This window comes from Ostrea edulis, chromosome 3 (assembly GCF_947568905.1).
Source record: "Ostrea edulis chromosome 3, xbOstEdul1.1, whole genome shotgun sequence".
NCBI classification, from domain to species: Eukaryota; Metazoa; Mollusca; class Bivalvia; order Ostreida; family Ostreidae; genus Ostrea; species Ostrea edulis.
Window position 1 is genome coordinate 28,020,477 of NC_079166.1, and position 14,733 is coordinate 28,035,209.

General features: G+C 36.2%; 1 protein-coding gene across 1 annotated transcript; it reads left to right on the forward strand.

The window, feature by feature from the left end:
- Positions 1 to 584: 584 nt before the first annotated feature.
- On the forward strand, positions 585 to 13,128 carry LOC130053321 (dimethylaniline monooxygenase [N-oxide-forming] 2-like). The gene is made up of 6 exons (XM_056160382.1): positions 585 to 865; positions 1,545 to 1,687; positions 6,829 to 6,970; positions 8,270 to 8,412; positions 11,371 to 11,548; positions 12,360 to 13,128. Exons 1-6 carry the CDS (start codon positions 794 to 796, stop codon positions 13,041 to 13,043), a joined length of 1,362 nt encoding a protein of 453 aa, XP_056016357.1. The 5' UTR covers positions 585 to 793; the 3' UTR covers positions 13,044 to 13,128.
- Positions 13,129 to 14,733: the final 1,605 nt, after the last annotated feature.

The following is a 14,733-nucleotide window of genomic DNA, read 5'->3' on the forward strand; positions in this document are numbered from 1 at the left end:
TGAAGTTAAACAACCCATCGTTTCTAGTACACTGACAATAGCTGATAATAGACTGAATTGAAAATTAGGAGAGTAAATTGCCTATTTTCCGATTACGCACCAGACCCAATTGTCCATGAACTTTTAGGCATGCCCTCATATAATCTCGCTTATTGAGACACAATTTGCGTAAATGGGGAATAAAGCAAAGCTACGATCAAAGCCATGCAGATATCATAATAATTATGAAAACAAGTCACGTTTTTTATGTCTCGTTTCATTATTATTGTTATTTTAATTCAAAGCACAGCTTGGGTTTTATTATGCAATGTATCATTAAATTGCACATTCACACTTTTGCGAATGTAAAAAGTAGAACAGATTTTCATGTAGAAGTCAGTCTCGTGCCCTAAGGTTAAGAAACGACCATCTCGCTGTTTCTCAACAAGAAAACGACCCAGAATAATAGAGTGTCGGGTTTAACCACTATTTAAAGTGGTTTATTTTAGTGAACATGAGATTTATTGAGGGTGTCGATTCAGATTGTGCAGGGTTTTTGTAATTACATAACATTCAAGTCATTGTGTGTCTGGTAATATCAATTTCATTTCTCTGGCATGGTGCCACGTATACATCGGTAGATGCGCGCACATAACACACCCTGAACAGTTATATAACCCATCTGTTTGGGGGAAAGTGCGAATTCAAATTTGGGGGTTTTTTTCGGTTACAAACATATTACACAACTGACTGTCATAGCCAGTCTGCCTCTTGCTGTCCACGTTTGTCTTTAGCTGGCTCTGTACATCACAGAATGTCAGGAAAAAGTACGAAACAAAGAGTAGCCGTGATAGGTGCCGGAGTAGCAGGACTCTGCAGTCTTAAGGTGAGTGTGGTTCTGTATAATTCCTGATGTGATTCTATAGAATATTTTACATATACAGAAAAAAAAATCTTTCAAATCTCAGCAGATTTTAAACCACCTGGCCTGAATCCCAAATATTCCTTTCACAGATCTTTAATTTGGGGGGGGGGGGGTAAAACCAACCACTCCTGAAAACTGGACATACCACTAATAACAGTGGCGGATCCAGCGCCGGATGCACACCCCTCGCCTCTTACAGATACATTGTATATGTTTTGAATAGAAATACAGTTTCAAAACACTACGGTATTTGCGTCTTATTTTGTCAGAACTGTGGGGCTACCCCCTGTGTAGCCATCAGGGTTTTGCCCTGGACCGAACGGAAGTCTTCAAAGCATCCCCAGACATTCAGGTTTTACTCTCTCTCCCGTTAAGAATTTTCTGCTTCAGTGCATATACTGTTAAAGATTTCCAATTTTAATTCTTATATTAGCCTTCAATATTTTCACGGATTGCAATGATTGCTGTTTTCTCAAGAATGTAATGAAATTGATAGATATAGATAGATATTCATGTAAAATATTTCGCCTTTGCATCAATCTGATTAAAATCAGATCTTTGATCCGCTCCTTTATTGTTATGTCGCTACACAATAAAGGAGTGAATCAAAGATCTGATTTTAATCAGATTGCCTTTACAGCATCTAGTTGAGAAGCCTGATGTCTTTGAACCAGTGGCATTCGAAAGGAATTTCTGGTCTGGAGGGATATGGAACTTTTCTGATCAAACGGGAAATGACGATTTCGGACTTCCGGTACACTCCCCTATATACAACAGTCTTAAGTAAGTAGTACTGTGGAATCACTTTAATTCGTGGGGGGTCAATGTTCGTGAGTAAGCAAAATTTCGTTGGTTCGCGGTGACCTAATTTCGTGGGTAAGCGATGTGATGTCACTAGGAGAGATAACTCTACTTGGTTTTAAAAAAATGTTTGAGTACACGTAAATTACCCACGAAATCCGCGAACATCAGTCCCCCACGAACAATGATGATTCCACAGTATATCAAGGTGTACGCAATCAAAAACAATAATTTGTCAAAGTGCTTAGTTTAAATGATGTTTCATATCAAGGTCATTTTGGTTATTTACTCTGTTTTTGCAGCAGTAATGACCTTCATTTTTTGCAGTTATTCCCTTTACACCGGAAGTTGGGGGCGTGATTACGATTGCGGTCTTAAGCTTCACATAAATAGTATTAACAAATAGTGTATTGTAAAGTTTACGTTACCAAAGTCTTTATTATGCTGAGTTTTAACAGGCTGTAATATATCTATGACAAAAATAGGGTTCAATTTCTTAGCAGACACCTTAAAAAAATTAAAAGCACAATGAAAGCATGTGATACAATCAGGTACATAGCATCGTTTATAAGGAGGAGGGGGGGGGGGGGGGGGGGGGGGGGGGGAGACGTTGACTTCATGATATTGCCTGAAAATTCTTGACAAGTAAATTTAGAAAAATCCAAAGCTCGAGAAGGAAGGCGGCAAGGGTTGATCTTTCAGCTCCATTCATCGGTTAAATTTCACATTTCCATTACGTACCATTCACGACAATGCTGTTTTTTGCAGGGGGTGGGTCCTATCTATAGATCTATCTCTACACGTAAAAATAACCAACTTTATATGTAATAATAAGAGGGGGTATACCCATTATTGCTACGAGCCTGATGATTGTTTTTGTGCTCTTTTGAGTAATTGAAGTACAATAAGAGGTGTATGTTGATGTACACAAAATCTAACTTTCAACAGATTGAATCACACGCGAAAAAGTATTTAAACAAAAATATTACACTAGAGATACCAATTCGAGATAATTAACATGCTTTGTGTATTTGCATCTCGCCTGGACGTTATAAAAGTTTTACCGTACTCATACTCAAACTCAGCTTCTGGGCAAGCTTCGAAACATGCTCGAAGAATCTTGAGCATGTACTCCATTTGAGTGTGAAGATGATTTTATAATCTTATAACCTTCACTTTTGAGTATGAGTACGATTTTGGAGCACGGAGTTTTGAGTTTATGAAAACGTGCTTAAAATGTTTTATAACACCCCCCACCCCCACCCCCACCCCCCGGCCCGGTGTACATTTAGCAACCAGTAGTTTTCTTGAGTGTGAAACGATAAATTGATAATGTACATGTATGCGTTGGTTGTGTATGTGTTTTTAGGCATATCTTATTGCATGGTTTTTGTGTTTTGCTTGTCGAAAGTATTGATAAAAATTAATAATGAAGAATTGCTGCTATACTAAGGACATCATGATTCTGATCTAAAGAAACCGAAGACTAGTTAATATTTACATACTTTGTTACATCATGACCACACATTGGTTGCGAGAAAACCACACAAGGGACACATATAAATGTAATTAGTGACTAAAATATTTTGTTCAGTTATACTAATTTGAAGTCATTACACTTAATTCTTAGAAAAATTCCTTAGCTGGCAATTGATTACAATCAAAAATTGTAAATTTTCTATACATTTCTTATATAACACCGTCAACTGAGGACCGCAAAATGCTGCGTACCCTCTATAATCAGGGAGAAATAATTTGCATAGCATTACGAAAAATGTAGGCCATGCGACATTTGATGCGTGTAAATACCTCAAGTCGGCTACAAGATAATTTTGATGCAAATGATTAAAATGGCTGCTAAGTATTCAAGTATTTGATCAGACTTTTGTGAATGTTTAATGCTAGGTTCCCACTATGACAGTAGGGGGTTTAAATTTTTTTCAGATTATCTTCTACTAAAACTATTTTTTGACAAAATAAAGTAAATTTTAAAAATGTCAACTTCAAAATTCATCGATCATTATCGTTTCGTATAAAAGCGCAACAATTCGTACAAAAACGTAGTATCCACTGAAATTCGTATCTGATTATAAAAACAAAATTATAATATTTTGCCAACAGCCCGCCGTAGTTATTAGACACCGACTATTTATTAATATTTGACATCCAATTATAATTCATATTCATCAAGCATAACAGTGTCTATACATTGTGCAAGATTCATCTTCACATAATTATTCTCGAATATTCTATGGAAGAAAAAGGTTATGTAATATACGAAGCCCAGGGGAAAACAGAGATGAAACCCCTTAAATTTTGGGACCAAAATACTTTGAAAACTGGGCATCCTGAAAATAATAAATGACCACCTGAGGCACACAATCGGACACTATGCATCGCGAGCATTCTCATTGGCTGAAAATTATCAGTCCACGAATAGCATACATCACATGACTAAACACCCGTTTATACAATATTTTTCTGCTCTACTTCGAAACGCGGAAAAAAATTATTAACTCGCATAACCTCGTATCTAAACCAGAACACGTCCGTGGGAACCAGGCATTAAGTAGTGCATACTTTGTATTTGTAAGCCAATTTCGTGTAGCGAGCGTGTCGGGTTACGGTTAAAAATCTGTATCACTGTTTATTCACAAGAAAACGTTCCTTTGTATGTAAAACTTATACGGTACCAATTTTGATGCACCAGATGCGCATTTCGACAAATAATGTCTCTTCAGTGATGCTCAACCGAAATGTTTGAAATCCGAGATAACTATGAAGTTTTAGAGCTAAATATAGCCAAAAACAGCGTGCCAAAAAAAGTGGAGCCAAATTCGTCCAAGGATAAGATCTATACATGAGGGAGATATATACATATAATGGATTGTTGGGTTTCAGCTGGAGTCTAGTTTCACTGACGTGGTTTATTTCTTTCTGTAGAGGTTCAAGGACATCTCAAGGACATCTCTGGTGAACATGAGATATATTGATGGTGCTGATTCAGATTGCCCAATATTTTTTTCCTTTTTCTGTAATTACATTCAGGTCATTGTGTTTCTTGTTAATTATCAATTTCAGGTTCAAAGACATATCTGCAGATATATCGATTGTCTGCTAACTCAGATTCCTCAGGTGTTTTTGTAACTACATTGAAGTCATTGTTTGTGTCTGGTTAATAGCCATCTCATTTTTGTGTCATGATGTATTTTTCGGTAGATGCGCGCGCATAACACCTTGATAGCATCTGATATTATAACCCAGCTACCTATTTCTGTTGAGAAAAAAGTACGAAAAATAGAGTTGTTTTCGGTTCGAAACCTTAAACACACTTGAATGCCATAAACCAGTTTGTATGTTACCGTTCAGATTCTAAACTACATGTATGTTTAAAAAAAAAACCAGGAATTCAAACACGACACATTTTAAACAAAAAATGTGGAAGATACGATCTTTATAGCTACTTTCTTGATAAGAAAGCATTTGTGGATGTACACTTGAGTGATTTTCAAAGTGTTAGATTTATGAAATATATAAATATGGAAGTGCGATTTAAAGTGCGTTATCATAAACACATTTGTAGGAAAATTTTGAAATTACATTAATAAATACAGGTGTTTAGAAATTTAAGTAGGATTAACCATTCCATGAAAGCGAAAATGCATTTTTAAAACATGCAAAGACTCGTTATAAGGAGATTATGTATGCTATTTTCATATGTTTGTATTCAAAATGCATAAGGAGTGCTTATACTGCAATTTGCATTTACGAAGCTAAATGGCTTTGCAAAATGTTGAAGTGCTCTGGTGGTTGTGTGCAAATATTGAAAGGAAGAACACGTACGATTGATAAATCTAACAGAATTTCCTTCAATAATTATTTTTCAAAATATTTCCCTCATAATTACCTTTCCACGATTTCTTGGTAATAAAGGCTTTGCTATACAGATGTGTTCAACCAATGACGTGAAGGAGTTCGAGGTGCGTCTCATTAATTATTCATAGATATCACGTGTGTGATAACAAATATACCAGTACTGTAGCTGATATATAAAACACCTCGCTATTGGACAACTATAACTTAGATTACTTTGCTTTAGCTTCGTTGACTGATTTAATAACAGAAACACTCAATGCATCTGTTTCGCTCTTGGAGATGTGGCAGTCAATAAACTTCACATATGCTTCACTAGTGATGCTCAATAGGCCTTTGATTGAGGAATTCAAATATAAACACTGTGGGTTTTGTTTACATCTGTTTCATTGATTATCCACACCGGTATAAACGTCAGTTCATCAGGATTTTGAATTAAGAATCATGTAATTAATTCAAGAGTCAAGGCGCGGATCCAGAAAATTTTCGAACGAGCGTTTCCAACACAATTTTGTACCATTTCCGTCCCAAATGTGTACTATTTTCCTCCCCAAAAGGCTGATAATATGGCAAAAATTACAATTTTGATAAATTTCTGGCCTGGCCCCGTTGGCCTGACCTGATCTCAAAATTGCCTTGGCTTTAAAATTGTCTTGGTGCAAATTTTGACCACTAATTTAGCTCCTACCCAAATTTTGGCTTGGCTTCAAAAGATGGCGTAGCCTCAAATTTTGCCTCTAGCAATCTGTTCTGGCCGCAACCAAAACAACATTTTTATTATTCAAAATGTCGATTGATTTCATTGATTTATATTATTGGTTAGTTTCTCAAAGTAAGGGTAGATAAATGATATGTTTCTGTTCTCTTGTTAATGTGCACATATCACATCACTTATGTAACAATTTTGAAAAATCAAAACCAAATCAAATAGTTGGGAAGGGAAAGAAAACAATTTTATCAATAAACTGATCAATAATTCAATAAAATCAATCAAATAGGCTGGAAACAGATTAGAGGTACAAAATGAAGCCAGGCCAATTCAAGACCAGGTTATGCCTCTGAGACAAGACCAATAGGGCCAGACCATGTTTTATACTGTGTCTAGAAATATTTCTGTATCTTCACTCTGGGATCTAATTAAATAGACATTTCGATTCGATTGCATGTGATTAGAACTACGATTACGTATATCCAATTATTCCACATCTGTCTTTATCTATTAAAGGAACCTTGTTAACGTTTATTTAAAGAATTAATATCCCCAAGGAACTGCAGGAGTTCCCGAGTTTTCCGTATCCCAAGGAATGGAAGACGTCCTACATCAGCCGACAGCAATGTCTGGAGTACATCAACAGGTTCACGGATCACTTCAAGCTCAGACAGTACATCCGGGTAATTACTGCATTTACAGCATTTCGATCTATCATTGGGTTAGCTGCAGAACTATAGTTCTCCGGAAAAAAAATGATGTGCTGTCAACATAGTTGTTTTCGGAGAGCTACAGTTCTACAGCTCTCATTGCGTCAAATGCTATCTGACTTGTTTCATGCCAATTGTTAGTCCGTTCTTGGCACACTTATTTTGACTACGGATAACTCCAATTACCTGACGGCGTGTGTGGTCAGTCGACAGGGGATGCTTACTCCTCCTAAGGACCTGACCCCACCTCTGGTGTATTCAGGGGTCAGTTTGCTCAACTATCTATTTTGTATTCCTTAAAGGAGTTATGAGATTGATCATATTCACCTTTGATGCTAACATTATATGAAGGTAGGCAATGTATCTTTCAAGTAATACTGTAAACACGAAATATTTGAAAGTCTTCTTTCTATGTATCCCCATATTGAAGTCGTAGAAACACTTATTTTGATACTAACATTATAGAGGTCCACGTTCTATGACTCCTCGAATTTATTCTCTAAAAATTTTATTTGAATATGATTCTTCGATTTCATTTGAAATATAATTATATTAATTATTATCTAACCTACTATGTGAACTGTAATTACTTCGTAATTTCTGACTGTTTCCCATATTTTGTTCATGTTTTTGCTTCAAAAAGTGAAGATAACGAAGTGATCAATCTTATAAATCCTATAAAGAATACACAAAAAGAGAGTTGGGCAAACACGGACCCTGGATATACCAGAGGTGGGATCAGGTGCATAAGAGGAGTAAGCATCCCCTTTTGACCGGTCACATCTGCCGTGAGTCCTATATCTCGATCAGGTAAACGGAGTAATCCGCAGTCAAAATAAAAGACGGTCTAACAATTCTTATGAAGCACGTCAGCCAAAATCACTTCTAACAACAGGATGTATTTGTAAATGAAATCATTATATCGACCATATAATTGGCGAAATGTTAATTTCAAACGAGGCTACTGAAGTCCTTTTAATATCAACTAATTTGTCAGTAACCTAACTCGGTTGGAAAAATTTTCATACGCAGAACATGCTCTCGGGTATCAAATCAGTTGAGAGACATAAACACTAAATGCAAGTGATCTGAAATCAACACTTTATCAATATATCATATCATATATTCTATCATGATATCTGTATTTAATTCTCACGACTCGGGAGAATTTGATTTTCCATTATTGTTCAACAGAAAAATATCTCTCAAATATTCATTTACATAAAGATACAAGGTTGATTGGAAATGATATGAATTTTCTTTTCACTGCAGACACACACCCTCGTTCGAAATGTTAAACCACTGATAGAAACCGAGGAAGATGGCCGCGTAAAATGGCTCGTCACATACTCTTCCGTGAACCACATGTCCGAGGTCAACACGGAAGTTTTCGATTCCGTACTTGTGTGTAATGGGTAAGGAAAATCATTTATACCGGCACTATTAATAAACTAACAAATCATCTATACCGGTACTAATAAACTAACAAATTTTGCCAATAAACTTCAAAACGCTTGCTCCAGAGTTACTGCTTGCACTTTTGATATTGTTTCATATGTAATATGAAGCTCGTACGCTATGATATAATTTTACTTGATTAGTAAATATTGTAAAATTAACAATTAATATAAAACCTGCTTTCGTTTACAATAAAGTACCCTGAAATAGCACAAATGAGAGTAAAGTAATGGACATCAGTAAATCCGATTATGGTTTCTCGATGCTTGATCTTACAGAAGGAATACGTTTTGATAATTGTTGAATAAATAAGATACCCTTCTTCGTCTCGTCTCGTCTATTTTAATCTTGAATCAACCTGAACGAAGCGCCCAGAATGAGGCAACATTATAGACGCTTAGCGAGGTCTGCAACCAATCTACATTCTCGGGCCTTTTCGGCAAGTCGAGAAGTTGCGGTTGATTTTAACATGATCATCATAAAATGTGTAGGTGTTCAGTGTTCGTTATGCCTATAATATTTTTGACTAGGCCCATATTTATCATTTTGTGAATATTTATATTACATCTCATTCAACTAAGGACACGGGATCAACGATCTGACACACCGATGAATTTTCAAAAATCTTGTCCATGTATTTAAGTTTTACCGTGATTATAGAAGTCAATGTTACAAAAAAAATATCCAAGGTCGATTTTGGATATCTCGAACCCCCTATATCTCGAAGTTTTTTCGAGGTCCCTCGGACTTCGAGATAGAGATATTTTACTGTATTTGTAAAAATCTATTAACAGATACTGATATGTACAAACACGTGGATAAATACCAAAAAAGTTTATATTTTGGTTGAACATGTTTTGTAATGACATACATGCAGATCTTGAAACTGAGTAATAAGTCGAAAACTGTTCAATATATCAGATATCGAATGGTCCCGGGCTGTTCCTGGAAGTTTGCATCTTATAAGTTTAAATTTAATTATTTTAACGAAATTGTGTTGTACACTACATGACAAGAAATCAAGCCATTGTTTAAAGTTTACAATATACAATTAGCAGTTTTTCTGCTTGTCATTCATATAGTGAATCAATGTTTTTGATTATTGGGTTTGACGTACAGAAACGACGTCTATTCATGAATTTGTCCTTAAATGCCGCATTGGACAAAAATTACCATTATAAAATAACGTGCACTCGCTATACTGACTTTCAAAGTTTGAAATTATTAACGACCGTTCATTTTGTCTCTAATTTTTAATTCGGAGAGAGATCCTATATGTGGAACAATTGATTTAAAGCTCCAATCTCGTGGGGATCCGGGTTAGAATAGTTCCGTAGTACCCCTTGCTTGTCGCAAGAGGCGAATAAATGGAGTCAGGTCTTTCAGATGAAACCACCTAAACCGAGGTCCCGTGTCACAGCAGGTGTGGCACGATAAAGATCCCTGCTCAAAGGCATAGGCCTAAATTTTGCAGCCTTTCACCGCCAATGGTTTCCATATGAGTGAAAAATTCTCGGGTGGGACATTAAACAATATGCAACCAATCAACCAAGTGACTTTGTAATAATCAAGTTTGATTGTATAGCGGGTTTATTCCGCGGGTCTAAAATTTGGCGATTTGCTAGCTCAAAGATATGCTACATGTAATAGTTTTAGCGGAAAAAAGTTTGGCGGACAGGTAAGAGTGGTCTCTTTTTCACATACTGAAGTCACAATCGGGTGCATATTTAGCGAGTGAAATTTTGGCGGAAAGCTATCTAACCGCTACAATAAGCCAAAGTTATAATCCAGTGAAAATAAAACCACTATACGGTATTTACTGAATATGATATCAATTGATATAACAGTTGAATGTAACGTATCCCGGGTTAATTTTGTGCATGGAGTTGGAAAGTTTACTTCCGCTAGATAGGGTGGGGGCAAATGGTTTATAATGTGAACCATCGGGTTCTCTAACATTCAGAAAAACAATTACGTAGTACGTTATTCAGTTCTGACCGAAGGAAGGGGGTCAGTATGACGGTTTTTATTTCCAATTTCAAGATTCCATGTCATTTATTGTTCTTTTCCTTTAATGTTATCTTGATCATTTAAAAAATGTCAATATTATCTTCTTCGATCGATATAAAATACGATCAAGGATAGTACAGCACTGCAAGACTGCAAACTATTTCACTTCTTCAAGACGATTGCTAGACTAGAAAATGGACTTGTCAGGTCTGTTCCCTTCATCTTAACTTTATATATAAATTCATCGTTGTCAAATTTCGAAGATTTTAAAACACCTGTGCTACCTCCATATCTCTCTCTCTTATTTTTTTTTTTTTTTTTTTTTTTTTTTAACAATTGAATTAGTGGAATTCCTTCATCCCGATCTATTTCCTATGCAGATGTACAAATTGTTTATTTACATTTTCATCGCGCTGCGTAGGAATACATACATGTAATGTGGATATGGACACAATGAAATATCATGCAGTGATATCCACTGCCTAAAGCTGTAAATATGTGATAAATCTATATATCTGTGTGGGTATCAATCGACACGATTTTCACTTTTCCTGCATTGATTCGTTGATTTTTTATCAATCAGTAATTTTACAGCATAATGTAATTGATGAATTAATATTTTTATAGCATACTTTAAATGTTTCTTGCACATGTATTTATGAATTAATAATTTATAATTTATCGATCAATAAATGGGCATTGTTATATGAAAAGAAAAATGTGCATACACATGTATGTATCAACTAGGGAATTTACGACATTATGGAACTGTCGAAGTTTATTTTAATAGATGCTTTATTTAGCTATTCAAATTGACGTTTCTCAACGCTCTCCCTTAATACAAGTATAAAATTACATGTATGTAGATGTTAAAAATCATGGTCAAATTTGTTGTTGTTTTATAGACATGATTCTAATGACTATACGCCAAATATCCCTGGGATGGAAATATTTGAAGGAAGGATGATTCACAGCAAGAACTTTCGGTACGAGGAACAATTTGACGGACTTCGTGTGGCTATCCTTGGTGTCCACTTTTCCGGAGAGGACATTTCTATGCAAGTGGGACGTTTTGCCAGAAAGGTATAACTATACAAATCCAGGGAATAGTGCGCCATGTACATGCAATAAGCGATGAGTTATAACGAAACCTTGACAATGACGCGATAAATACAATACACAGTGTCATCGTGGATCAGATTTAGGATGCTTTAGCAAACTCCCTACAGAGTCTAGATATGGGAATAAGTAATTTTATATCCATTTTGAGTACACTGCTATAGGAAAATTGCCTGTGGGTTATACGCGATTTCCCTTTTCAGTTGAATTTAAAATATGTCAATAACTGCAAAAGAAGCAACTCTTGCAGTATTTTTATATATATGGCACATTTCAATTCTCTCTCTCCGTAAGGACTGCACTACTCCAACTAAGACACTCGTATATCTATTTAGTTACAGATATTTGGATTTAGATGAAATATAGTGTAAAAGTTATGATTTGGAAGATACATTTCATAAAGGTGTGTTTAGAATTAGACGCCTATAGCTCGTACGCTATTCACATGACGCCTGTGTCCGGACCGCTGTATCAACCTTCATATTGTATGCCAGCATCACTTAAAGCAAAACAAAAACGTGCAGTTTCTTAATGGAATCTGTGGTGTTTGTGCATTCATTGAAATCGGATTCCATCTCGAAGAAAATTTTAAATCTGCGAAAATGTAATTCAATTCTACAACATTTTCGAATTTATATGACTCGGGACTAAGAGGAAGAAACAAACCCATCAACTTACAATTGACAGATCCTTTTATTAGTGGCATATTTGTTATAAGTTGATTGATACTAGTATAAGTTATGAATATTCAATATGATTATTCTGACTCATTAAGGTATACGCATGTCACAGAAGAAAGCCGGAGGAATTTCCACCGTCTTTCCCAAAGGAGATAGAGCAACGACCCCCAATCGTGCGCATGACAAGAGATTCAGTGGTCTTCCCTGATGGTAGTTCCGAGAAGGTTGATGCCGTCATATTCTGTACCGGATATCGATTCTCATTTCCGTTTCTGGAGGATGGCATCATCACCATCACAGACGAGCGTGTGGAGCCGGTATATAAACACATGGTTCACATCGAGTACCCAAATTTGATGTTCATCGAAATTCCTCGACAGTGGATATATTTTCCCAGTTTTCATGAAATGGCTAAACTAGCTGCCTTGATACTGGCGGGAAAAGTGAAGCTTCCATCGAAAAAAGAAATGCTGGCGGATAGCGAGGCCGACTTTCAGGCCCGATTGAAGGAAGGAAAACCGCCATCCTTTGCCCATTATATGGGAGATAAGGATAGGCAGTTTCGGTACAGTGAGCAACTTGCTAAATTGGGCGGATTTGATCCACTGCCGCCAGTCCTTGAGATGTTATGGCATGACGTAGTAGATGAGAGATACATGAATTTGCCACATTGTAATGAACTTGACTACGTCATCACTGGACCCAGTTCTTATCGATGTCTGAATCCGGAAATGATCAAGTCAAGAAAATCAAAGGCGGAAAATGTGCAGAAAAATTAACTTTTATGGAAATCTTTTGAGTTTTCATATATTTGTTAGAAGTGCAGAGTTAGTCTTTTTCTATTAAACAAAGAGATTGATTGTATCCACGTTGTTTTACGTCCAATTTCAGACTTTGTCAAATATATAGAGCTTTTCGCAATTTTGTTGCTAAAATAATCTGTTTTTCATGTTAAAATCTTCAAGGTAATAGTTAGCAATATGATGAGAAAACACCTGAGGCGATCACAGAAATATCACGCTGTCTATTTCGGTATTTACAACAGAAATATCACGTTGTCTATCGCGGTATTTACAACAGAAATATCACGTTGTCTATCGCGGTATTTACAACAGAAATATCACGTTGTCTATCGCGGTATTTACAACAGTTTGATATTAGCTCTCCGGTCATTCCTTTTAAACGGTTTTGTTATATTTCATGAAAACTTATAATTACCTTTACAAACTTCGATCGGAATCGGAAGTGGAACCTGGGGCCTCCTGGTTGGGAAGTGACATTCTTAAGGACTAGGCATCTGTGATCGGTTTATGAAACTTATTTCGCCCAGCTGGGGGTACTTATATTAGGAAGTTTGTAGGGGAAATTTAGATCTAGAATGATTTTCTTTTTCTTTTGGATAACAGCTTAAAGCTGTCCAAATACACCTTTAGAATGATATTACTCATAAACAGCTAGATACTTTTATGATTTGTATTTTCCACGCAAAGAAAAGGCGAAGATACCTTACAGTGGTTAATCTCATAACTCCTCTGTGAAATACAAATTTAAGAGCTGAACAAGCACGGACCCCTTCGTACACCAAAGTTGCATCAGGAGGAGTAAGTATTCCCTGTCGACCGGTCACACCCTTCAAAAAAAAAAAAAACAGTTTGGAAAGAACGACCTAACAATCAATAAAGCTAAACCAGGCAATATCTCTGGACTATTTAAGGTGGTGCTCTCACATTTTGTGTATGAAAAGGTGAAGATAACAAACAGTGATCAATCTCGTAACTCCTATAAGAAATACAAAATTAAGAGTTGGGCATACACAGATACCTTGATATACCACAGGTGGGATCAGGTGCTGCTGTGAGCCCTATATCTTGATCAGGCAAACTGAGTAAACCATAGTCAAGATCAGGGTGCCAAGAACGGCCTAACAATCGAATATGAAACACATCAGACAACAATTGACCTAATTACAGGCTGTATTAGCAAAATAGATTGTTATAACCACCATAGAATTTGTGAAATGCTGACTTTAAACAAGAATGTTGAAACCTCTGTAACATCAACTTGTTTGTCAGTAGCTTGCCTCGATTCATAAACTGATCATACGCAGAACAATATCTTGCATATCGAATCAGTTGAAAGAGAAAAAAAGGCACCATGTGAAGGTCATAATTGGATATTGCTACGTAACTAGGGAAAGTTGATGCTTTGATGCTAAAAAGTTTTAATTATTTCTTTCTTGTCATAGCATATATTGTTTTTAATTAATTTTCCTTGTTGATCCCCACACAAAATTGAAACGTTTAGTGATGACACACCTTTATACATCCTTGTTATATTAATCATTCCTTAGACCTCAAATTTTACACCGCCGCGGTGGCCGAGAGGTTAGAGCGTTCGTCCCGCATGTGGAAGGCCGGGGCTGCGACAGACCGAAGTCATTAAAACGCTCGGCATCAGATGTGAATGTCA

What these genes read in the sequence shown, in the direction of transcription:
- LOC130053321 (XM_056160382.1), top strand. Translation starts at nt 794, where the DNA reads ATGTCAGGAAAAAGTACGAAACAAAGAGTAGCCGTGATAGGTGCCGGA. An exon ending in CCTATATACAACAGTCTTAA is followed by an intron (nt 1,688 to 6,828) that starts GTAAGTAGTACT and finishes GTTTATTTAAAG; the next exon opens with AATTAATATCCCCAAGGAAC. An exon ending in AGCTCAGACAGTACATCCGG is followed by an intron (nt 6,971 to 8,269) that starts GTAATTACTGCA and finishes TTTTCACTGCAG; the next exon opens with ACACACACCCTCGTTCGAAA.